This window comes from Heteronotia binoei, chromosome 3, assembly GCF_032191835.1.
Source record: "Heteronotia binoei isolate CCM8104 ecotype False Entrance Well chromosome 3, APGP_CSIRO_Hbin_v1, whole genome shotgun sequence".
Classification (NCBI taxonomy): domain Eukaryota; kingdom Metazoa; phylum Chordata; class Lepidosauria; order Squamata; family Gekkonidae; genus Heteronotia; species Heteronotia binoei.
The window spans coordinates 23,438,794-23,463,712 of NC_083225.1; the positions used below are offsets into that span (position 1 = coordinate 23,438,794).

The 24,919-nt window shown below is 45.4% G+C and overlaps 1 protein-coding gene across 3 annotated transcripts in view; it reads right to left on the minus strand.

The window, feature by feature from the left end:
* The window catches only part of TBC1D4 (TBC1 domain family member 4), a 126,095-nt gene that overhangs the window by 51,382 nt on the left and 49,794 nt on the right, over positions 1-24,919 (minus strand). For 2 of the 3 annotated variants that reach the window (XM_060233584.1, XM_060233583.1), the window contains exons 5-10: positions 21,037-21,169; positions 13,303-13,394; positions 11,718-11,828; positions 7,916-8,038; positions 4,644-4,718; positions 1,596-1,822 (exon numbers count right to left, since the gene is read on the minus strand). In XM_060233584.1, coding sequence (XP_060089567.1) covers positions 1,596-1,822; positions 4,644-4,718; positions 7,916-8,038; positions 11,718-11,828; positions 13,303-13,394; positions 21,037-21,169 — 761 coding nt within the window. The remainder of the gene's footprint in view (positions 1-1,595; positions 1,823-4,643; positions 4,719-7,915; positions 8,039-11,717; positions 11,829-13,302; positions 13,395-21,036; positions 21,170-24,919) is intronic. The other variant, XM_060233586.1, reaches the window with a different exon arrangement.

Genomic DNA, 24,919 nt, shown 5'->3' on the forward strand with positions numbered 1-24,919 from the left:
TACAGGTAACCTGGTTTAAAAGACTGCAATTCAGCCAGAAGAGGAAGTGCATTTTCATTATAAATTTACTGAACCGTGAACAGATAAACGAATCACTACTGCAACGCAAACAGAACCAGATTCAAGCACGCAGTAATATTCAATTTAAGAAAACACTAGTATTACTCTAAATGAAAACTGGTTATCTCACCCTGTAATAAAGCAGAATCTCTCTTTAAATTCTTAAAGTGATAAGAACCAGAAATCCAGAGGCCCAGTTTTTCTTCCCATTCATTTCAATTTGGCTTGCACAGAAAATTTTTTCCAAAAGCCAAGACCAATTCTTTATGTTCAAATGACAGTTAAATGGCTAGAATTGCTCTCAAATTTATGTGTAGTCTATTATATATTTACATCGCACACACTGAGGATTTTCATTCTCAGCTTAGATTATTTACTTTGCAATCTCTCTTTCATTGAAGTTAAAAAAAAAACAAAAAACACCGATCAGAGGTCTATGTATATGAATGTTTCATCCTACAAACACACACTAGGAAGGAATTCCTACTAAACTCAGTAAGGTTTTTCTCTTGAGTAAAAGATGCTGGAAACACTATTTTGTTTATTTTGGCAGTTTACTACTATTTGCCAGGGCCTTTTTTTGTGTTTGTACAAAAAGCCTAGCAGGAGCTCCCCCATCAGGGAGGCATTTAAAGATACCTCTCTGCACTTTCCTCAGCATGCCAGCCAGAGCCCTGGCCAGCCCAGGTGGAGCTCTGCTCCTGAGCGCTCCAGCCCAAAAAAGCCCTTGTATTTGCAAACTGTTCCAGTAGGCAGGGCCAACCCCAGGGAGCATGGCGCCCCAGGCAGATGCCGCCTGTTGCGCCTCCCCCCACAATCAGCTGATTGGCGGTAAAATGCTGCTGCCACGGCTGCCCCCCTTCCCTTCCGTGGTAACACCGCGCTCCGCCCCCCCTCCCCCGCGTGCTGAGCATGGCTAAAATCAGCCCTACCCTTAGAATTGGCCCCCACCTCTCAGCGTTCAGAACGCTGAGAGGCGCGGGCCGAGTCTAAGGGTAGGGCTGATTCTAGCCGTGCTCTGCCGCCACCCCTCCCTGGCATGCTGAGCGCGGCTAGAATTGGCCCTACTCTTAGACTCGAACCACGCTTCTCAGCGTTCTGAACTGCTGCAGAAGGGAAGGGAGTGGGGGTGGCTGCAGCAGCAGTGTTTAACCGCCGATCAACTGATCGGTGGGGGGGTTTAAAGAGGCCAGGAAGCGGCACTTCAGCACCCTTTCCTGGCGGAGTAGAAGTGGGGAGGAAGGAAGAGGTGGCGGTGAAGCAGCGAGGCAGCAAGGGGGTAAACTAGGCATTTGCCTTGGGCATGGGGAGGGGGGAGGGCCCAATTCAGCACCCCCTCCCTCCCGGCGCCCTAGGCAATTGCCTAGTTCACCTAGTGGGCGAGCCAGCCCTGCCAGTAGGGCTCTTATTTTTAACTCTCATGTGATATGTTATCTCCAAGGAAAAGCTGGAAACAATGTAGGGGACACTCCGAGCTCACCTAATTATACACCAGGGAAGTGATTTCGTTCAGGTTGTCTGTGGCCCAGACTCACCTGCTGTGTTCCACAGAGTTCTGCCTCAGGAGAGGAGACTTGACGCTTTGGGATCTCCCGTCTTGGAAAGAGATCTTTTTCTTCACGCTGGACGGCGGGTGGCTGAACGTGTGCGCACGTCTTCTGAACTGAGGCGAATCGGAATCCTCCTCGGGAAACGGCTGCCAAGCTGAGGATATCGGTGACCCCGGGGGAGTGGGGGGAGGAGACTCCCCAGAGGAGCAGTCCTAAAAGAAGTCAGATAGGAGTGAGGCTCCTGTCTCTGCACCCCAGAACAGAGGCAGAGAGATTCCTGCAGCTAAACAAGGAAACCAAAGCTGAAGGTTCACTTTGCTCCTCAACAGAGATACAAGTCTTTGGCGCCAACTATCATGGGCATACAAGTAGGCTGAGTCGAAGTCCTAAAAATGCCGTATCCTCTGATGGAAAACGCTGCACAAAAACTAAACAGCATTCAAAACACCCTCGAGCTACTGGACGCTGCACCTAGACTGCTGCATGCCTTCAGAGAAAGGGAGGAAGAGAGGAAAATCATGCTACAGGCTCGGCCTCCAATCAAAATTGGTTTCTGTACTCGTTTTCTCAACATATCAGGCACAGATTTCCTGTGCTGTCAAAGCGGTATCCTGGAAAAAGGAGTCTATTATTAAACGGAGACATTAACAGTAACAGCAGCAGGATAATTGTGAATCACAAGGAATGTTAATGTATCTAAATCTTGGGGGCGGGGAGGAATTCAGTGTGTAGAACATTAAAAAAAATAAGAAAAACAGGAAACGGACAGCAAGCAATTTTCACATCCAACATAAGCAGGCTAATAATAATGGATAATCAATTAAGATTTTGTTCCTTGAATTTTAAAAAAAAAAAAAGCTTGGCATCTGAATTTGTTTTCCTGATACTTTTGTTCTGAGGTGGAAGTCACTTTACACCAACAAACCATGGAAGTTTCTCTGTTTGTTTCTCTCAGAGGCACTCTCTCATACAACTCCAGGAAAATAAAACAACAGCTAAAATTGTCCTCTGGCCTATGAGAAGATCACGAGAGCGAGGTTTCTATGAGTTTTCTAAGCTGTGGAGACTTGTGAGCAAAAACTCTACTTCATGAGCTACTGGCATTAAAGTTGTGAGCTTCTGCGTAAAACAGTTTGCTCAGAGGACATTTGGCAGGGGAGGGCGGGATACAAAAATAAATTTATTATTATTATTATTATTATTATTATTATTATTATTTTCTGGGTCACAGCTGTATCGATCTGTAGAATGAGCCCAACTGAAACTACCACCTATGGTGTATATTATTATTTTATGGTTTTATTGTGTTGTTTTTCGCTTTTAATTTGTCACTTCTAATTGGCGCAGAGTGGTAAAGCTGCAATACTGCGGTCTGAACTCTCTGCACACAACCTGAGTTCGATTCTGGAGGAGGCTGGGTTCAGGTAGCCGCCTCAAGGTTGACTCAGCCTTCCATCCTTCCGAGGTCGGTCAAATGAGTACCTAGCTTGCTGGGGGGAAGTGTAGATGACTGGGGAAGGCAATGGCAAACCATCCCATAAAAAGTCTGCCATGAAAACGTTGTGATGCCACATCACCCCATAGTCAGAAACGACTGGTGCTTGCACAGGGGACCTTTCCTTTTCCTTTAATTGCTGCCTAATCTATGTTATCTGCCAGGAGCCTGCTTGTGGGAAAGAGTAGAATACGTCAACTAAAAAAAATAAACGATATTCAGGCAGGGTGTGGTTGGTGTGAGTGAAGGGCCCTCAGGAAACCTCACCTGCCTGGTGGCCGGCCCTTGACTGCAGCTCAGAAGCCTTTAAAATCCTCTCTGGGCCCACCAGGAGAAGGGCTGGACTTCAAACAGTCTTGATCTCTCGGTGACTCTGCAACGGCTGCAGTTGCTCCTGAAGCCTCTTCAGTCCCACCTGGCAAAGGGCTTGGCTCCAAGCAGCGCTGACCCGTGGGTGAACTCACACACTGTTGTTTTTAAAAATATTAGCACAACTGCCACAGGAGGCGGTGGCGGCTTCAAGCACACACAACTTCAAGAGGGGACTGGATCAACATCTGGAACAGAGGTCCATCAGTGGCTATTAGCCACAGCTTATCGTTGGAACTCTGTCTGGGGCAGTGATGCTCTGTATTCTTGGTGCTTCAGGGAGTGGGGGGGGAGGCAACAGTGGGAGGGCTTCTAGTGTCCTGGCCCTCCTGATGGACCTCTTGATGATGTCTTGGGTTTTTTGGCCACCACCACAGAGTGTTGGACTGGATGGGCCAGTGGCCTGATCCAACATGGCTTTTCTTATGTTCTAACAAGAGAGTCCCCTGTGCAAGCATCAGTCGTTTTTGACTCTGGGGTGACGTTGCTTCCACAATGTTTTCACGGCAGACTTTTTACGGGGTGGTTTAAGTCTGCCGTGAAAACGTTGTGGAAGCAACGTCACCCCAGAGTCAAAAACGACTGATGCTTGCACAGGGGACCTTTCCTTTCCTTTCCTTGCCATTGCCTTCCCCAGTCATCTACACTTTCCCCCCAGAAAGCTGGGTACTCATTTTACCGACCTCGGAAGGATGGAAGGCTGAGTCAACCTCGAGCTGGCTACCTGAAAACCCAGCTTCTGCCAGGATTGAACTCAGGTCGTGAGCAGAGCTTAGGACTGCAGTACTGCAGTTTTAACACTCTTTTTTAACAAGAGAGTAGAAGGGCCCTCAAGGGCCCTTAAGAGAGTAGACATCAGTATGCCAATAAAGGTCAGTCTGCCTGCCTGTCGGGGAGCAGACACCAGCATGAGATCTTGCAGTGCACTGTTTTCGTTTTAAAACTAGATTTGAGTCCAGTAGCACCTTCGACACCCACAAGGTTTTGGGGAGTATGAAGTTTTTAAGGGTCAAAAGATCCCTTTGTATCTGAAGAAAGTCGCTTTGACTCTTGAAAGCTCATAGCCAGAACATCTTGTTGGGTCTCCATGCTGGAATCAAGTCTCACTCTTCTACAGCAGACCAAAAAAGCTACCCTCGGAAATCATCTAATTAAAGCAAGATACTCACTTTGTCCGAGGAGAGGTTGTTGCATCTTTCAAAGCTGTCCATGCTCCCCAAACGGCCACGCATCCTGTTAGCGCCCTACAGAACATCGGGGGTGGGGGAACAAGCTCATTGTTTATTCCTCATCTTCAAGAACCCACAATAAGTCAACAGGAAGCAAAGTCAGGGCTGCATGCACACATGGTGGGATACCGAGGCATCATGGCACCGTAACAAATCTTTACAACTGGATCTTCCTGTGCAGATCAGAAGGTGTGACAGAGCAACAACCGCACAATTTCCTATCAATTGTGGCTGCAGACCAGCCCAGATCCACGATTCACAAAAGCTGTTGGCTTATAGCAGCCTGCAGGCCGGACACAACTCACAGCACTATTTTACCAGGCTTCACACATGTCTCTTCGTGCGTTCCAAAACTAGAACTTTGTACTTTTCTTTGCTGGTTTATGCAAGACCAGGTCTGCCATTATCTTTTCGAGATTTTTCAGTGGATGCTAATGCATGCACCCACACTCTAAGAATGAAGGAACTGATTTAAAGAAATTCCCATCAGAACATTTTCCAGGTAACCAGATTATTTCCCATGCACATTTCACTTGAGAAATGCAACTTCTTTCTTTGATAATTTTTTTTCCCAGTTGGATCTGGTCTCTGACCATAATAATAAAATTGAATCGAACGTCTTTCTTTTTTCAAATTCCTGCTGCATTCACTGCATTCTGTCAAAGATACAGAATTTACCCAAGAGATCTATGGTGTTCCAGTGTGCACATCCATAACATTCAGTGATGGATATATACCAGGGGTCCCCAACCCCTGGGCCACGGAACAGTACTGGTCCGTGGCCTGTTAGCAACCGGGCCACGAGTTGTATAATTATTTCATTATATATTGCAGTGTATTAATAGAGATAAAGTGCGCAATTGTATCATCCTGAAAAATTGCCCCCCTAAAAAATTTGTCTTCCACAAAACCGGTCCCTGGTGCCAAAAAGGTTGGAAGACCACTGCTTGTGTTAAGCAAGTTTGTGCATATATCACACAATCTTAACATGTAACAACAACGAATTATAGTTTCCAGTGCAGAAAAAAATAGTACAATGACTAAAGAGAAAATATTTATAATACTCCTTCTTTTCACACCACTGCGATTCTTGCTTTTAAGACAGAGGCAGGCCCAGAGGTGCAATTCTAGCAGGAGCTCCTTTGCATATTAGGCCACACACCCCTGATGTAGCCAATCCTTCAGGAGCTTACTAGGCTCTCTTTTCTAAGCTCTTGGAGGACTGGCTACATAGGGGTGTGTGGCCTAATATGCAAAAGAGCTCCTGCTAGAATTCCACCAGCAGGCCTTTCAAGCTAACCGAGTATTAATGCTTTCTCCGTGTGTTATGTGCTGCCATTTCATTTCCAACGTATGGCAATCCAACAAACTGATGACCTCCATAATGTCCTATCATGAACAGCCTTGTTCAGGTCTTGTCAACTGAAGGCTGTGGCTTCTTTGATCAAGCCTTCCTCTTTTCCTACCGCCTTCAACTTTTCCTACCATTATTGTCCTTTCTGGTAAGTCTCTTCCCCCCTCACGATGTGACCCCAATTTAGTTATTTTAGCATCTAGGAAGAATCCAGGATTGATTTGATCCAGAACAGAGGTGGCCAAGCTTTACCTTAGGAGCCGCATGTGCCTCTTTCACACAATTGTGTGGCTCTCAAAGCCCCTCACCCCACCCCATTGGCCAGCTTGGAGAAACCATTTGTTTCTTTAAATCATTTCTCCAAGCTAAGCTGGCAGCTTGGAGAATGCACTTAAAGCTGAAGTTGCTTTCTTTCCACCTCTCCCTCCCCCGATCTATTTGCCTGCCTTCCTCTCGCATCTATTTGCCTTCCTTCCTTCCTTCCTTCCCTCCCACTTTCAAACATCTGATGTCCATGTCTTGTGGCTCTCAAACATCTGACATTTATTCTATGTGGCTTTTACGTTAAGCAAGTTTGACCACCCTAGACCTAAAACCCACTTATTTGCCTTTTTTGTAGTCCACATAGTATCCAGAAAAATCTCCTCCAACAACTTATTTCAAACAAGTCAACTTTCTTCCTGTCAGCTTTCTTCATTGTCCGGCTTTCACATCCATACACAACAATTGCTCTCTACGGGCACTGCATTTACTAAGGACTGTCTTTTCAGGGGGGGTGGGGGTGGAAATCTGTTCATGAAATATAAATCTTTATCGGCACACCAAACAACAACGTATAAAAGGTTCAGAGATTTCACTTCAGGAAATAATCTAGGTTTCCTTTCAGATGTTCCCAAATGCGCTTGCCATTTACATCACGTTTTCCAGATACCAAGAATTTTAGCTAGGCATGTGCCGACAGCAAGAGACAGATTCTGCAATGATGAGATCTGGGGTTGAATACAGGTTATATTTATCCAACTAGAAAACAATCCTCCCTTCCCCCAACACGAAACCACATTTCTGCTTATTTATTCTCAATAAAGGCCCAGAACTCTTGAAACACACACAGAGGAGGAGGAGATGATGATGATGTTGATGAAGAAGATGATGATACTGGATTTATATCCCGCCCTCCACTCCAAATCTCAGAGTGGCTTACAATCTCCTTGACCTTTCTCCCCCACAACAGACACCCTGTGAGGTGGGTGGGGCTGAGAGAGCTCTCATGGAAGCTGCCCTTTCAAGGACAGCTTTGCGAGAGCTATGGCTGACCCAAGGCCATTCCAGCAGCTGCAAGTGGAGGAGCGAGGAATCAAACTCGGTTCTCCCAGATAAGAGTCCGCGCACTTAACCACCACACCAAATTGGCTCTCTATGTGAATTCTGATTTGGTTTCTCCATTTATTATGTACATTAAATAGTTTAAGGCTTGTAAGAGTTCCCTCACTCTCCCTTTCTTGCCAGGGGGAAACAAAAACTGTAGAGAATCAGGGGATTGCTATGAGGAGGGGGCTGGGTTGTGGGGGGGGGGAACCCACAGTAAATTATACAACAAAACCTACAAAATGCATTTGTTTTGACAACACAAATTAGTTCTAATTCCAGCAGAAGGTGTTGCATACAATAATTAGCACATGCTATCACACAACCGCAATTTCAGTTCTCGTGATGGATTCAGGTAGGCCCGAGGCCAAAAATAGATGCCAGCTCTCCCTATTTAACCTGCAAGTAAGAAACTAATGAAAGATCTACTAGGAGACAACAATATTGTTGTCAATTATAGCCTAAATGCATGTCAACGCTCCAGTAATCTTACCCTTGAGAAAATGTTTTCCAGAGAACTCGTCAAGGACTTCTTGGCCTTGTTTTTCAGGATGTCAAGTTTGAACCTGCCGCCGCTCGCTGTGATTTCGGGAACTGAGTTGTTGCAGGCATTCTGCTAAAGCAGATGTGAGAACACACGCTAGTTTCGATCAATAAAGCTGTCGGAAGTCATCCAACATTTTACGCAACCAAAATTCATTTTAGCAACGAAGTGGAGAAGAGGGGTATGCCTCTCAGTCTCCTTTTCAAGATACAAAATGTCACCCTAAATCTTTAGTAGGCTAGCGAAGGTTGCCAGCTCCAGGTTGAGAAATACCTGGAGATTTTAGGGCTGGAGCTGGAGAGAGGTGGGTTTGGGAATGGGAAAGACTTCACTGGGCTATAATGCCAGAGTCCACCTTCCAAAGAAGAAGAAGACGACTGCAGATTTATACCCCGCCCTTCTCTCTGAATCAGAGACTCAGAGTGGCTTACAATCTCCTATATCTTCCTCCCCGACAACAGACACCCTGTGAGGTGGGTGGGGCTGAAAGAGCTCTTACAGCAGCTGCCCTTTCAAGGACAACTCCTACAAGATCTATGGCTAACCCAAGGCCATTCCAGCAGCTGCAAGTGGAGGAGTGGGGAATCAAACCCGGTTCTCCCAGATAACTACTACACCAAACTGGCTCTCTTTCTCCACTTTCTCCACAAAGCAGCCACTTTCTCCAGAGGAATCGATCCCTGTTGCCTATAGATCAGCTGTAATAGTGGGAAATCTCCAGCCACCACCTGAAGGCTGGAAACCCTATGCTCAGACTACCCTAATTTGTACATGAACCAAAAAAAACAAAACACCTCAGGGTCTGAGTTTTAATATAGAGAGCTATACAGCATAGCAGCTAAGAGACTGAGCCATACACAAGAGGCCATGATTAATCACAGTAAGGCCTCAGGGAAGCCACTATTCCATTAGCAGAGTCAGTTACTCTATTGAACTAGTGCCAGGTCCTTACCCTTCGCCAGTTGAGGGGGGGGGGAGGAGGAAGACACCCCCAAACCGTAACACCAATGAAATGACATCATGTGGAACTGACATCATTTCATTGGGGACATCGCATGGAGCTTTTCTGGACTGAAGCAAACCTACATGGCAATACGGCCCTCAAACAAGAGAATCCCCCATTGTGATGTCACTTCTGCGTGACCTCATCACAACTGGGGACATTGCTGTTTGGGGGTGGGAAGCATCCCCCCCCCAAAAGTGGAGGATCCCCTACTCAGACCTGGGGGCTGGCAACCCTACATTGACATGGGCCCTGCCTTGCTAGTATTATTGTAACTGTATGTGAAGCGTTTTAGCTGCTCAAAAAGCAGTGTCAATTTTTTTAAAAACCCCTTTTTTTAAACAAAACCCATCAGTAAAGGCCTTTAAGCAAAATGTACTAACAAGCAAAACAAACTAAAGTGCTTGTGAACATATATAAACATATGAAGCTGCCTTATTCAAACCCTGGGTCCATCCAAGTCAGTATTGTCTACACAGACTGGCAGCAGCTCTCCAGGGTCTCAAGCTCAGGTTTTTCACACCTACTTGCCTGGACCCTTTTTAGTTGGAGATGCCGGGGATTGAACCTGGGACCTTCTCCTTACCAAGCAGGTGCTCTACCATCGAGCCACCGTCCCTCCCCGAGGTAAAGCTAAAGGATTCTTGGGTCCTCTGATATCTGTCATACCCTTGGCCAAACAAATAGTAAGAAAACCCGTCGGAAATTGTAAAAAGACTTGTAGGACCAGGGCTGAAGAAAGCAATACGCACCAAGTGCTGTATACTGAATCAGACTCTTGGTTCATCAAGGCCATTATCTAGTCAGACTGGCAATGGCTCTCCAGAGACTTTCCCATCACCTACTGCTTGGCCCTTTTAACTGGAGAACTTGGAAGTGAACCTGTGACCAAGCAGTGGTTCTCCCACTGAGCCACAGCCTCTCCTCTAAGCAGTTGAACAACCAATGCTTCAACATCTAGTTTATTGGGGTCTGTTGCATAACCCAGTTCTCCCAGAAGTAGCTCCCTGGACAAAGGGTACTATGTTCTCTGTGAATGCCTTGCAATCAAGAAACTTTGGAGGGCGGGAAGGGTTGCATCACTGCTTAGTTCTCGTGGCCCTTTCTTGCACACTCAGGGAAATGCTGATTGCCACCTTGGGATCAGGAAGCAATTTTCTCCAGGCCACTTTGGCCAGGGATCCTGGAGGTTTTTGCCAACTTCTGGGCCTGGAGCCAGGGATCAATGGGGGTGTGGGGAGGGGAGTTTCCTGCATTGTGAATTGTTTGTGAATTTCCTGCATTGTGTACAGAATTGGACTGGATGACCCTGGAGACCCCTTTCAACTCTACGACTCTATGATTCAAGGGAAGTCCACATCCTCTTTCTGTATTAGTGAGGATACAGAAACTGCCATTTGGGATGGGGAAGATGTGTGAACTGCAACTCAAATTTGTTTTCACTGTTTTTTTGCCGTTTTGGAATTATTATTTTGCTGCATTTTATGGCACAGTAGTTTCATTTCTTGTTTTTTTTCTCTTAACAGGTGCCTCCAGCATCTTGCACTTAAAGGGGCAATTTATAAATGTTAACTGTTATACGTATATATAACAACAGCAACAACAACAGCAACTAGACACATAAAAGATTTTTTTTCAGTACCCTCAAGCTCTGTCGTTAATATATAAATAAATGGCTGCTATCCATCTCGGCAGGTATTAACAGGGGTGGAATTCTAGCAGGAGCTCTTTTGCATATTAGGCCGCATCCCCCTGATGTAGCCAATCCTCCAAGAGTTTACAAAAAAGAGCCTTGTAAGCTCTTGGAGGATTGGCTATATCAGGAGTGTGTGGCCTAATATGCAAAGGAGCTCCTGCTAGAATTCCAGCCCTGGGTATTAACATCTTCATTCCATTGTTTTCAAGGAAACTTGGTAGTGGTGGAAAATGCTGTCAAGTTCCAGTTGACTTATGGGGACCTCACAGAGTTTTCAGGACAGGAGACATTCAGAAGTGGTTTGCTATCACCTGCCTCTCTGTAGGGGCCCTGAACTCCCTTGACCCTGCTCAGCTTCCAAGAGCCAATCAGATCGGGCTAGCCCGGGCCATCCAGGGCAGGGTCAAGGAAACCTAGGGTTGCCAGGTCCAATTCAAGAAATATCTGGGAGCTTTGGGGGTGGAGCCAGGAGACACTGAGGGTGGAGCCAGGAGCAAGGTTGTGACAAGCATAATTGAACTCTCAAGGGAGCTCTGGCCATCACATTTAAAGGGGCAGCACACCTTTTAAATGCCTTCCCTCCATTGGAAATGATGAAGGGTAGGAGCACCTTCTTTGGGGGCTCATAGAATTGGACCCCCTGGTAATAGCTTTTTGAAACCTGGAGGGTGTTTTGAGGGGGGGCATCAGATGTTATGTTGCAAATTTGGTGCCTCTACCTCAAAAAACCCAGGGTTCAATTCTCCATTATACTCTACGGGAATCGGTCTCCATAGGGACTAATTGGAGTGCCCAGCAGACATTTTCTCCCCCCCCCCGGCTTTCTGATAACCCTAAAACAGAGGGCGGAGCCTCCAAACAGGGGGATCCCCTGTCCCCACCTGGGGATTGGCAACTCTAAGGAAACCTACATCCAGAAAAGAAGCAGGTTTAGGATTGGACTATGCCAGTGTTCAAATAATGGATTCTCCCTGCCTGTCCCTTATCCTATATTACTCCAATCTGTCTTCCTTTCACCAGTACTGAAGAGTAGAAGAGAGTAAAGGTTTTACCACCGGTGCCTCTCCAATGTGCACGTGCGTCTTCTGTTTCGTTTCACACAATTGCCGCAGATGTAAGATCACAAGCTCATTTTCTTCCTGGTCGCTAACAGGCTTCATTTTCTTTCAAGAAGGGACAGCAGAAAGATCTGTTTAGAAACCTTTGACATCTGCAGTTTCATTTTTAAATGAAAGGAGAGTATCCATACTTTTAGTGCAGAGGTCCTCCAACTTTTTGAGCCTGAGGGAACCTTTGAAATTCTGACACAGCATGGTGGGTACAGGCACAATATGGCTGCCACAAAATGGCTGCTGCAGGAAACAGAGCCAGACACAAAATGGCTGACACCGCTTACCTTCAATCACATGGTGCTGTGATGACAGCTTTTGCTAAAGCCATGTTTCAAAAAAAAATCTTCACAGCTAGTCACATCTCCAAAGGCCAATCAGAAGATCTCTGGCCCCGCCAGGCCCCGCCCACTTTCTAAGAACACTTGGTGGCCACCATTGTTGGGGACCCACATTTAGACTCACTAATTAGTTTATTGCAACACTAATTCCAACACTAGTTAAGTAGTGGATGAATAACTGTGTACCCAAACTATGCATAACTGTGTACCCAATAGAAAAGAACTCTCAGTTTAACCCAGACTTTAAGAACCAGAGAGCAATGAACAGACTGCTTTTGTTGCCCTGTAACACCAATTTTGACGTTAACTGCCTCTTTTGGTTTCCTGTGCTGATACTATCCAGACCAAGCGTCCTTTCATTTTGACCAAATGTCGCCCGATTTCCCACTCGCCTTATGCCGCTCTCATGCTCCTCTTCTCAGCGGTGCTTCCTTCCAATTTCACGCTATCTGCCCCAGGGCTGCAACTAGCTTCGGCTTTTTCACGCAGCAAACAGAAACCTCTAAAAACCAGTTTCTGTTTGCTACATGAAAAGGCCGAAGCTAATTGCAGCCCCAGGGCAGATAGCGTGAAATCGGAAGGAAGCCCCGCTGAGGAGTGTGAGAGCGGTAAGGCGAGTGGGAAATCAGTCACCAATTTGTTAATTTCACTGTTTTCATATTGGATTATAATTTCGTACCATTTTGCATGCTTAACCACTGCCCACCAGCTATATGTAACTCGGCTCACTGTACACCATTCCTTCGTCTGATGAAGTCTGCATGCACACGAAAGCCGACATTCTGAATAAAACTTGGTTGGTCTTAAAGGTGCTACTAGACTCCAACTTTGTTCTACTGCTTCAGACCAACATGGCTAGCCACCTAGATCTGTGTACCCAGGGGTGGAATTCTAGCAGGAACTCCTTTGCATATTAGGCCACGCCCCCTGTTGCAGCCAATCCTCCAAGAGCTTACAAGGCTCTTTTTTGTAAGCTCTTGGAGGATTGGCAACATCAGGGGGTGTGGCCTAATATGCAAAGGAGCTCCTGCTAGAATTCCACCCCTGTGTGTACCCCAATTATCTCTCACAGGATCGGGGCAGGGAGGTCAACAGGATGCTTTTGATTCTTGGGAGTCTTCAGTCTAGCAACTTGATCCTTGTGTCCGTTTCCTGGACAAAGGACGCCAACCAGTTCCATTTATTACCTGGACACGTTCAAAGATGTCCGCTTGCTCATTGTCACTGAGGGTGGACAAATGTCTCTGAATCACGAGCTTGGCTCTCGGTGGGTAAAGACCTTATAGAACGAAGAGAAGAGGCTTTTAAACACCCTGCTTTACGTCTGTAAGCAAAATCCATTCAGTGTGCACCACTTTTTGCTTGCACAGAATTACACACCACCAAACACAAAGCTCAAACTGAAAATTTGATAGCTAGCTTATAGCCCAGGGGTGTCAAACAAGCAGCCCGGGGGCCAAAGTAGGCCCCCAGGGGGCTTCTATCAGGCCCCTGAGCAACTGGCTGCCATCTGCTTCCTTCTCCCTCTCTCTAGCTTCCTTCTGCATAATAGCTTGCCTTGAAAGGCTTGCTCAGTTACACAGGAGCTACAGAGCAAAACCTCTATTTTCTCCATTAACTGAGGAGCCTTGGGGAGGAAGGGGAGGAGCGATAGCTTGCTTTCTCAGGCTCTCTCAATCGCACAGCGGAGCTACAGAGTCGAGACTCTCTTCCTTGTATTGGCTGAGGTTTCTCCCCCTCCTCATCCCCTTCAAAAGGAAGGGAAGAGTCAGAGCTTCCTTTGCCCAGTTCCCTGGATCCCATAGGAGATATACAAAGAAAGTGCCCTTAAGAGCAACGAATGCTAATGTTTTAAGCATGTTTTATTTTAAATTTTTTTAAAAAATCTTTGTGTTTGTCTTTGTCCTTTATAAATTTCAAATAGGTACACACATGGCCCAGTCCGACATGACCCGGCCTGATAAGGTCTCATTTATGTCAGATTTGGCCCTCATTAAAAATGAGTTTGACACCCCTGTTACAGCCTATTAAATAATATTAGACTATCTTAGACTATCAACAAGGTTGAGAGAGCCTCGCGGCGCAGAGTGGTAAAGCTGTAGTACTGCAGTCCGAACTCTCTGCTCACGACCTGAGTTCAATCCCGGCAGAAGCAGGGTTCAGGTAGCCGGCTTAAGGTTGACTCAGCCTCCCATCTTTCTGAGGTCGGTAAAATGAGCACCCAACTTGCTGGGGGGAAAGTGTAGATGACTGGGGAAGGCAATGGCAAACCACCCCGTAACAAAGTCTGCTGTGAAAATGTCACCCCAAAGTCAGAAATGACTGGAGCTTGGACAGGGGATTACCCTGACCTTTATCAACAAGGTCAGCCTCCATCCCTGACCTGAATAGCCCAGTCAAGCCTGATTTCGTCAGATCTCGGAAGCTAAGCAGGGTCGACCCTGGCAAGTATTTGTAGGAGAGACCTCTGGAGAATACCAGGGATGGGAGGAAGAGGCAGGCTATTGAGCCACTTTTCTGAATGTCAACCATGCCCCAGTAGGAGTCACCAGAGGTCACTATGACTTCCAGGTAGGGGCATGCACGCACACAAATGGAAAAAAAAAATACCACCCCCAGAAGGTCAGTCTTCATTTTCAGTTTATCTTTCCTTGGATACAAGGAAGTACTTCTTCACCCAAAGGGTAATTAACACATGGAATTCACCGCCACAGGAGGTGGTGGTGGCTAGAAGCATAGACAGCTTCAAGAGGGAAGTGGATAAGCATATGGAGCAGAGGTCCATCAGTGGCTATTAGCCACTAGGTATAGATGGAACTCTCTCTCTGGGGCTGCCATGCTCTGTATTCTTGGTGCTTGGGGGGCAACAGTGGGAGGGCTTCTAGTGTCCTGGCCCCACTGATGGACCTCCTGATGGCACTTGGTTTCTTTGACCACTGTGTGCCACAGAGTGTTGGACTGGATGGGCCACTGGCCTGATCCAACATGGTTTCTCTTATGTTCTTTTGTAACACAGAGTGTTGGACTGGATAGGCCACTGGCCTGATCCAACATGGTTTCTCTTATGTTCTTTTGTGACACAGAGTGTTGGACTGGATAGGCCATTGGCCTGATCCAACATGGCTTCTCTTATGTTCTTCTGTGACACAGAGTGTTGGACTGGATGGGCCACTGGCCTGATCCAACATGGCTTCTCTTATGTTCTTCTGTGACACACAGCATTGGACTGGATGGGCCACTGGCCTGATCCAACATGGCTTCTCTTATGTTCTTTTGTAACACAGAGTGTTGGACTTGGATAGGCCATTGGCCTGATCCAACATGGCTTCTCTTATGTCCTTATGTCCCACCCCAGCTGTTTTACGTCAGACTGAAAATTAAAAATCAGGTGTTGAACAGATTTTTTTTTTTAAATGACACTTGCATCCTGATTTTCTTCCATCATGGACCTCAAGGTGGTCTCTGTACAGTTCCCAAGTGGTCAGACCTGCTTAGCTTCAGGCAAGACTGCCGGATGGTTTGCCCTCCACCTGGACTTCAGAAGTAAGCTAGCATAAAGTCCCAAGGCTCAAACACAAGGCAGGCATCTGCTTCCTTCTCCCTCTCTCTAGCTTCCTTCTGCATAACAACTTGCCTTGAAAGGCAGGCAGCTCAGATGCAGGGTCAGAAGTGGACATTAACACAGTTTCCATGTCTAAAATATTCTCTCTGCCCCTCTCCACGTTTACAGTACAACAGAGTAAATTAAAACCCCGCAAGCATCAATAGAGATTAAGTGGTTCCTGCTGGAAATCCCCTTCTAGGCACGGCACAGCCCGAACGCTGTTCTTTGTGAGGTTTGGCTTGCTCTGGGCTGGACTTCTTGTACAATGTCCAGTTCATGCACCAAGGTCATCCTAATTCCCCCCTCTCCCAATGTCCTGGACAAAATGAGCACCAGATTTTCTAGATCAGGGGTGTCAAACGTGTGGGCCAGGGGCCAAATCAGGCCCCCAGAAGGCTACTATCAGGCCCGCGAACAAGTCTGCTTCCTTCTCCCTCCCTTGCTTCCTTCAGTTATCAAAGGCTGTTAAATAAAATATTGCTAATCTTTTAAGCATGTATTATTTAAAGGGTTTTTTTTTTAAAAAAAATCTTTGTGTTTGTGTCCTTTATAAAGTTCATGTCTGCGCTACCTGGCATTACATTTTATGACACGCATGGCTTGGCCCGACAAGGTTCCATTTATGTCAGATCTGGCCCCCATAACAAATGAGTTTGACACCCCTGCTCTAGATTTTCAAATGGTATTATTATCCATTTGGGGGTCTATATCACCAGGGCATTTTTGGTAGCAGGAACCCTTTTGCATATTAGGCCACACACTCCTGATGTAGCCAATCCTCCAAGAGGTTACAGTAGGCCCTGTAAGAAGAGCCTTGTAAGCTCTTGGAGGATTGGCTACATCAGGGAGATATGGCCTAATATGCAAAGGAGTTCCTGCTACAAAAAAAGCCCTGTATTTCACACTCCTTGGAAGAGAGACAAAAAACCCTTTCCGGAGTTTAGTGATGGGACAGTGTTCCCTCTAAACTGAGTTAGCATGAGCTAAAGGTAAAGGTAATCCCCTGTGCAAGCACCAGTCATTTCTGACTCTGGGGTGATGTTGCTTTCACAACGTTTTCACGGCAGACTTTTTATGGGGTGGCTTGCCATTTCCTTCCCCAGTCATCTACACTTTCCCCCCAGCAAGCTGGGGACTCATTTTACTGACCTCGAGCCAGCTACCTGAACCCAGCTTCCACCGGGATCAAACTCAGGTCATGAGCAGAGCTTGGACTGCAGTACTGCAAGCTTTACCACTCTGCACCACGGGGCTCTTAGTGTAAGCTAGCTCACAGTGCTTTGGCCTCCGTCTCTCACAGTTTTGCCTTAGCGAAGGAAAAACGGCCCCAAGCAAACTAATTTATTCAATAGCTCACAATTTTTAATGCCAGTAGCTCAAGAAGTAGAATGTTTCCTCCCAAGACTCCACAGCTTAGAGGGAGTACACAATGAAAAGGTACTGGCCAGTTTGGTGTAGTTGTTAAGTGTGCGGACTCTTATCTGGGAGAACCGGGTTTGATTCCCCACTCCTCCACTTGCAGCTGCTGGCATGGCCTTGGGTCAGCCATAGCCCTGGCAGAGGTTGTCCTTAAAAGGGCAGCTGCTGGGAGAGCCCTCTCAGCCCCACCCACCTCACAGGGTGTCTGTTGTTGGGGAGGAAGGTAAAGGAGATTGTGAGCTGCTCTGAGACTCTTCGGAGTGGAGGGCGGGGTATAAATCCAATACCAATACCATCTACCGTCTTCTATGTGTTATTTTCAAATTTGAAACCTCTCCTAAGAATTTCAGTTTTGTCTCTCAAGAAATCTCAATACTAGCCAGTCAGTTATTACAGAGCAAAGTCAAAGCCCTCTGCTTATGCTACTGCTAGAACCTACAAAGCGGAAACTTGGAAAAAAAAACAACCATGCTGTTTTCCTTTTGCCTTCAGATAGCCTGGAATTAAACTGAGGCTATGAGGGCACCAGATACCATATCCGTTGGCTGTTTGGTCACCAGAGGGAGCTAAAAATAGCGAAGCACTTGTTATTGTGATGATAACGCCTACGGTGCTAGGACTAACTCAAGCCAGAGAGAGAAAGTGCTCCTTCAGTTTCCCTGTGGACTGTAGCACTGCAGTTCAGGTATACATACGTCACCCCAATGCAAGCAACTATTGGAAGGGAAGCACAGATTAAATTTTCCTTGAAAATCTGTACTACACAGGCAGGTCTGACATCTGTCAGTTAAGTGACCTCCTCTGCTCTCCGCAGGAGATGTTTAAATTTGAGAGCTCTCAGAGGAAATTTACCATAGAGTTTCACCCAAAAACTAAAGGGTTGCCCCCGGCGTCGCCAATGCCAACTTTTGGGCGATGTCAGCGCAACTCCCATCCCCAGAACACTACCTGTGTCTCCCTACCAGATCAACGAGGGGACCCAACAACCCCATATGTTCATCTGGCAACAACGAAAGCACTATGATGATGCCAACCAGGATTTCTTTAGCAGCCGCAATGCAGTTTGGGCCTTTTAAGGCCTCAGGGCAGCCATGGCCTCCACCAGCTGTTGGCAGTTTAACCGGCCAGGGCAACAGAAAGGAGGAGGGGAGGCAGCAGACACAGCCTAAGAGTCTCCCTCTGAAGTCTTACAAGATGTCAAGGGAGCTGACTGAGCATTTGCAGCCTGCTGCACAGGCCTCACAAGGGGCTTGGGAGCAGGCCAGCGAGCAGGTGGCTGAGTCCTCTCTCCAGGTTGCAGAGGAGAAATCCAACAGAGAAGAGGAGGAGAAGGAGGAGGAATCGGGTGCTGCAATTCCTTTCTCTCTCCAGTTTCGAAGTTCTGAAAGCCCTGAGTGGTGCAAAAAGGAGCACAACAGATAAAGGAACTTCAGAGGGGAAGGGGCATCGATGCCTCTGAACCTCACGCTATTTCTAGAAGGAAAACAAAAAAAGAAACTGATCAAGAGACTGGAGCATCTTCCTTAAGAGGACCATTAGTACTGAACGCTAATTACAGTGAAGGAGTTTGCCTTCAGATCCGGCTGAAGGGCTTTTAGGAAACAGATATTTCCTGAAAGCCCTTCAGCTGGGTCTGACCATTTTATGAAACAAGATGTTGGATTTTCTTTTCTCTTTTGATAAGGACTACAGGATTATTATGAAGATGGATTACAATTATAACATATGGTGTGTTTTTCCCTATTCTTTTTTTGTTTTAAGATCTCTTTATGAAGATTCTTTAATAGATAAAATTATCTTTCTTTTTAGCAATTTAATTAAAATACACTGCCGGGGGTCATGAAAAGGGGTGTGTGTGGAGAAAATGTAATGTATTTGTATTAACTTTTTAATAACAGATGATAAGTATTATTACAATATCTTGCAGTATAATAAATTGGTTTAAACAGATGATGTTGGATTAGATCAGGGATTCTCAAACTGGTTGAATCCAGGGCTTTTTAAAAAGCAGGAACACAGTTCTGGCTGGCTTGGTGTCAAGGGTGTGTGGCCTAACATGCAAATGAGTTCCTTCTGGGCTTTTCCCACAAAAAAGCCCTGTCTGAAACAATGGTGATTGCAGGGGGTGTGGTCTAATATGCAAATGAGTTCCTGCTGGGCTTTTTCTACAAAAAAAAAGAGCCCTGGTTGAATCTATGAGCACTACTGGAATTGTTAGAACAACGGGCGTGTGGGTGTGAGTTGCAATCAAGTCACTTCCAACAACCCATGAAAGCTTACACCCAGAATTAAATTTTGTCAGTGTTAAAAATGCCACTGGATTCAAACTTTGTCCTCGCCTTGCTCAGGTCTTGCAAACTGAAGGCTGTGGCTTCCTTGATTGAGTCAATCCATTTTATGTCAAGTCCTCCTCTTTCCCTGGCATTACTGCTGTAGTGCACTGGAATCTTCAAATGAAGGCTCTTTGTTGGAGAGGCTCCTTGCAGCTGCATTCAGATCAGCCGCCCTTGCTGAGCCAGCCATTCAGGTAATTTGAATGAAGCCCATTGTTTGAGAGGCTCCTTGCAGCTCCACTCAGAGTGGCCACCCTTGCTGAGCCAGCCATTCAGGTAATTTGAATGAAGCCCATTGTTTGAGAAGCTCCTTGCAGCTCCATTCAGAGTGGCCGCCCTCGCTGAGCCAGCCAATTAGGTAATATCCATCTGAATGAAGCCCATGCAAATGAGGGTTCCGACTACCTGTTTTTTCTATTTATTGCTGGAGGTGTGTTCTGTGTATATAGTTGTGGCTAGCCATGTGTGTTTTCAGTTGGGGTTTTGCTAATAAAAGAGCTATGTGGGAATCACTTTAGCATCTGTTCCACTACTTTTCAATTGCCTTTTCCAGAGATTCTTCTCTTTCCATAACATGACCGAAAGTACAATATCCTCAGTTTAGACATTTTAGCTTCTAGAGACATGCAAGTAGTAGGAGCCACCAAAAGCAGCTGACAGGGGCCAATCCCAAAGTTTTTTAAAGAGGTCTGGTACATGGCTTATTGGGTAAACAATGATGGCAGGACTTGGCATTTGTTCATAGAAGTCCAGATAGTAAGGAAGTAGGAGGCAATACAATTATATAATAAAAGAAAATACCATTTAAAGCTATAAACATCTACATTTGGGATAAAATCAAGGATAGACAAAAAAAAAGATCCTGTTAATACTTTGTTTCTTCCCTATGCCAATATGCCTATCCAAGTCAATTTGATTATTTCTCAACGGTGAAAATACACAAGGAAATAATATTCATTGAGACATGCATAGAAGTAGAGTAAGAACATATTTGTTTAAGATTCAAACAACACAGATCCTACTTTCAACTTTGCTGAGAATTCTCAGCCTCAGTTAGTAACCATACTGGGGGAGGGGAAAATAAACTGAAAGGGATAAGATGGGATGGAACTGGAAGAGTAAACTGGAGAGGGAGGAACAGGCAGGGCATTTTTTTTAGCAGGAACGCACAGGAACGCAGTTGCGGCTGGCTTGATATCAGGCGTGTGTGGTCTACTATGCAAATGAGTCCCTACTGGGATTTTTCCAGTTCAAAACAATGGTCACATCAGGGGTATGTGACCTAATATGCAAATGAGTTCATACTGGGCTTTTTCTACCAAAAAAGCCCTGGGAACAGGTAAGGCTAAAGAAGAAGGATGGAGGGAAGGGTGAATGAGAAAGGTGGGGAGGAAAGATGGCAGGACTTCTGAAGTCATGAACTCACTTCTGGACCAAATACAGGAAACAATGTACACAACAGGAGTTTGAACTTTTTGCACACGCACACACACACAAAAACCCCTTCCACTGCACCATTAACAAAAGCAACCCTATTCCGCAAGCAAGCAAAGGCCCCCGTCTACCTTCAATCCTTTCACAGAGTTTGTGGAGCGAGTGCATCGGGCAGGCCTCGCACAGTTTGATTTGAGTCTTGGCGTTCTGGAGGGCAGCAGCGGTGCTAAAGGCCTGTTTGAGAGTGAGCATCACCTCGTCTACCTGAAAAGGAGGATCACAAGCAGAACGTTAAACCTGCACATTTTTAACACCAATTCTAAGACAGTCGTGCTGTTGTTTTTAAAGACAGGTTCAGGCGGGTAGCAGTGCTGGTCTGAAGCAGCAGAACGAAGTCTGAGTCCAGGGGCAGCTTTGAGACCGACAAAGTTCCACTCAAGGTTAAACTTTCGGGTGCCCACACACTTCTTCAGATACACTGAAATGGAAGTTGCCAGTCCATGCGAGGAGAAGGAGGAGATGGTGATATTGGGTTTATATCCCACTCTGTGCTCTGAATCTCAGAGTGGCTCACAATCTCCTTTCCCTTCCTCCCCCACAACAGACACCCTGTGAGGAGGGTGGGGCTGAGAGAGCTCTCCCAGAAGCTGCCCTTTCAAGGACAACCTCTGCCAGAGCTATGGCTGACCCAAGGCCATTCCAGCAGCTGCATATGGAAGAATGGGGAATCAAACCTGGTTCTCCCAAGATAAGAGTCTGCACACTTAACCACTACACCAAACTGGCTCTAGGTAGAGGATGAGCATCAAATTAGCATACAGCTTTTTAAAAGTGTGTAAAAGATACAAGGACCAAACTGGAATAACAAGCTTGGTTTATATAGTCACCATTTATTTGGGTTTATTTCCGGGGGGGGGGGGGGGGAGACATAATGAAGGCAATGATAATAAAAAATAGATCTGTTTTTTTCCCACTATGTTTCCCCTCGAATTAAACCCAAACAAATGGTGACAATAGAAATTAAGCATGTTATTTCAGTTTGGCTCTTGCATCTGTTAAGCGCCTTTATTATGCTGTAAATTAATATGCTAACCATCCTCTTGTGTACCTATATAAGTATTGACCGGCAGCTTCTGAAGAAGAGTCCACGCACATGAAAGCTTATACTTTGAATAAAACTTTGATGCTCTAAAAGGTGCCACTGGGCTTGATTTTCCTTTTTTTTTTTTAAAGTGCCCTCTATATTCAGAGCCTGAAACCACAGAGCATGACTTCATATTAGATTTCAAAGGCACAACATGCTTTCAATGTATCTGAAGAAGAGTCCACGCACATGAAAGCTTATACTTTGAATAAAACTTTGATGGTCTAAAAGGTGCCACTGGGCTTGATTTTCCTTTTTTTTTTAAAGTTCCCTCTATATTCAGAGCCTGAAACCACAGAGCATGACTTCATATTAGATTTCAAAGGCACAACATGCTTTAGAATACTGGGCTCCCTTTTATTGGAGGGGGAGGGAGGGGCCAGCCCCACAAGAGAATTCCCCAGAGTATCACGCCTGTCACTTATGATTTGTGGCACAAAAGGGATGCTTCAGGCTGCAACTCTGTTTCACACTGGCTTTACTAGCAAGAGCCAAGGATCAGTCCAACTATCTCAAACATTTCTGGAAGCTATAATGAGCCTATTACAAAAATATACACTGTGCTAAGCAACTAAAAGTACTAATTAAATAATTAATAATCTTACCTGTGTGTTTTAACACTTTCCAAATATTAATTCTATCACCTCAACGTACACAACAACATAACAACATAACAAATATTTTTTCAATGCAATTTTTTTTTTTACAAAAATGTATCAAAGCTACACATATCTAATATTAATATAAATTGTAGGTTCTGGCACCTATTACATAGCCCACAGTGTGGAGCAACACCCTGATGGATCGCCAGTCTGGTCTCCATTTCGGAAGTCTCCTATTATCTAGTTCCTTAACATGATGTATATTTTTGTAGTTGTATCTGAGTTCCTGTGTATCCGTTTATTGATTTCCTTTAGCTATAATGAGCCTATCAAGACCCATGCCTTCGCAGATAGTACAGAAGCTAGTCCTTGAATATTCAGGAAGCAGGAGCAACCGAAGAGAAGCTGAAGCCAATTTGTAACCAGCTGAAGAACTCATCTGCCTTCATTGTACCCAGACGACAGTCTGGGTTTTGCCCTGACACCACCGCAAACAGAAGAGTGCAAGATTCCCACACCCTCCTGCTTCGAGGTGGCCAAACTCGGCATTCTCTGTGGGGAAACCGGGTCAAAGGTTACACGGTTTCCCCCCCAACTGGTATAGAAATTCAAATGCATTTTCATGCCTTTACATAAAAGCTTTTCAAAGATATGCTTTCCCTTCGTATGTTTTAAATGACTGTGCCTTTTAAGGCACCCAGACTTTGGCAAGGGTGGGAGCAGGGGAAGAGACCGGGAATAAAATTACTTTTTTTTACAATGACTTCTAGTTTGTTTTGAACTTCTTTCTTTATATCTGGATACAAAGAGAGAGAGAGAGAGAGAGAGAGAGACCAAGAAATTGTAAGGAAAGGAATGAGACCTTCACAGTTGGGTACAGAAAGCAGCATAAGTTTTCAAGCATTTAGGAGCTATATAATGTTTCTCTTTAAAAACTACATCTTAACTGTTTTAAAAACTTTAACTGCCTTAAAAACTGCATGAACTTACAGCTAGAATTACGTTTTGAGAGATCTCAGTTATTTGTGCTTTTTTGTAGGTATTTTTGTTATTTTGGAGATGGTTTCTTATTATTGCAAAAGTAAAACAAAAAACAAAAAAACTTTTGAAACTATTGGAGAACAAACATCACCAAATACCTAATAACAACTATACATGGACAATATGATCTCAAAGGTCATTCCGGGTTCCCGGATCTCACTATACATATGAACATATGAAGCTGCCTTATACTGAACCAGACCCTGGGTCCATCAAAGTCAGAATAGTCTACTCAAACTGGCAGCGGCTCTCCAGGGTCTCTCAAGCTGACGTTTTTCACGCCTACATGCCTGGACCCTTTTTAGTTGGAGATGCCGGGGATTGAACCTGGGACCTTCTGCTTACCAAGCAGATGCTCTACCACTGAGCCACTGTCCCTCCCCTAATACATGATATTCACTATCCCTCTTTATGCAGTAGAAATCCCCCCTCCCATATACTTTTAATATCTAATAAAATTCTAGGCTCATTCAAGGCAGCCCATTTTCTTTGCAGCTGTAGGAAAGCCCACATTTTACTAGCTTCCCAGCAAACAATCTACCCTGACAGTCAAGGTCATTGATGTATAATTTAAAATTATAATTCACCTGGGATTCTCACATTCCCACTGGCTGCAGCACAGACCACAACAAAGAATCCTGATACCCACCCTGAGTCTCGGTGAGAAAGGCAAAGAAATAAAATCCCAGAGAGCGCTTATATGATGCAATTGCATATGTCAGGGGTGGCCAAACTGTGGCTCGGGGGCCACATGTGGCTCATTTGCACATATTGTGTGGCTCTTGAAGCTACCACCACCTTGTTGGCTGACTTGGAAAAGGCATTTCTCTCGTTAAATCACTTCTCCGAGCCGAGCCAGGTGGCAGTGTAGAAAATGCATTTGACGTTAAAGTGACTTTCTTTCCACGTCTCCCTCCCTCCTCCTATCTATTTGCCTGCCTGCCTTCCTATCTTGTGGCTCTCAAACATCTGATGTTCACGTCTGGTGGCTCTCAAACATCTGATGTTTATTCTATGTGGCTCTGACATGAAGAAAGTTTGGCCACTTCTCAGCTAAGTGGTTTCCTTTTGTGACCTATGTAACATCCCAAGAAATTCCTCCATATAATCCTTCACAAATGTCTCTACTGTACTAATTTTTCTTCTCTACTTCTGTCCTTTCCTCTCTTCTCTGGGGCACAGGAGTGGTTGTATGTTTGCGTTTAACTGTGATAGTTATGTATTTTC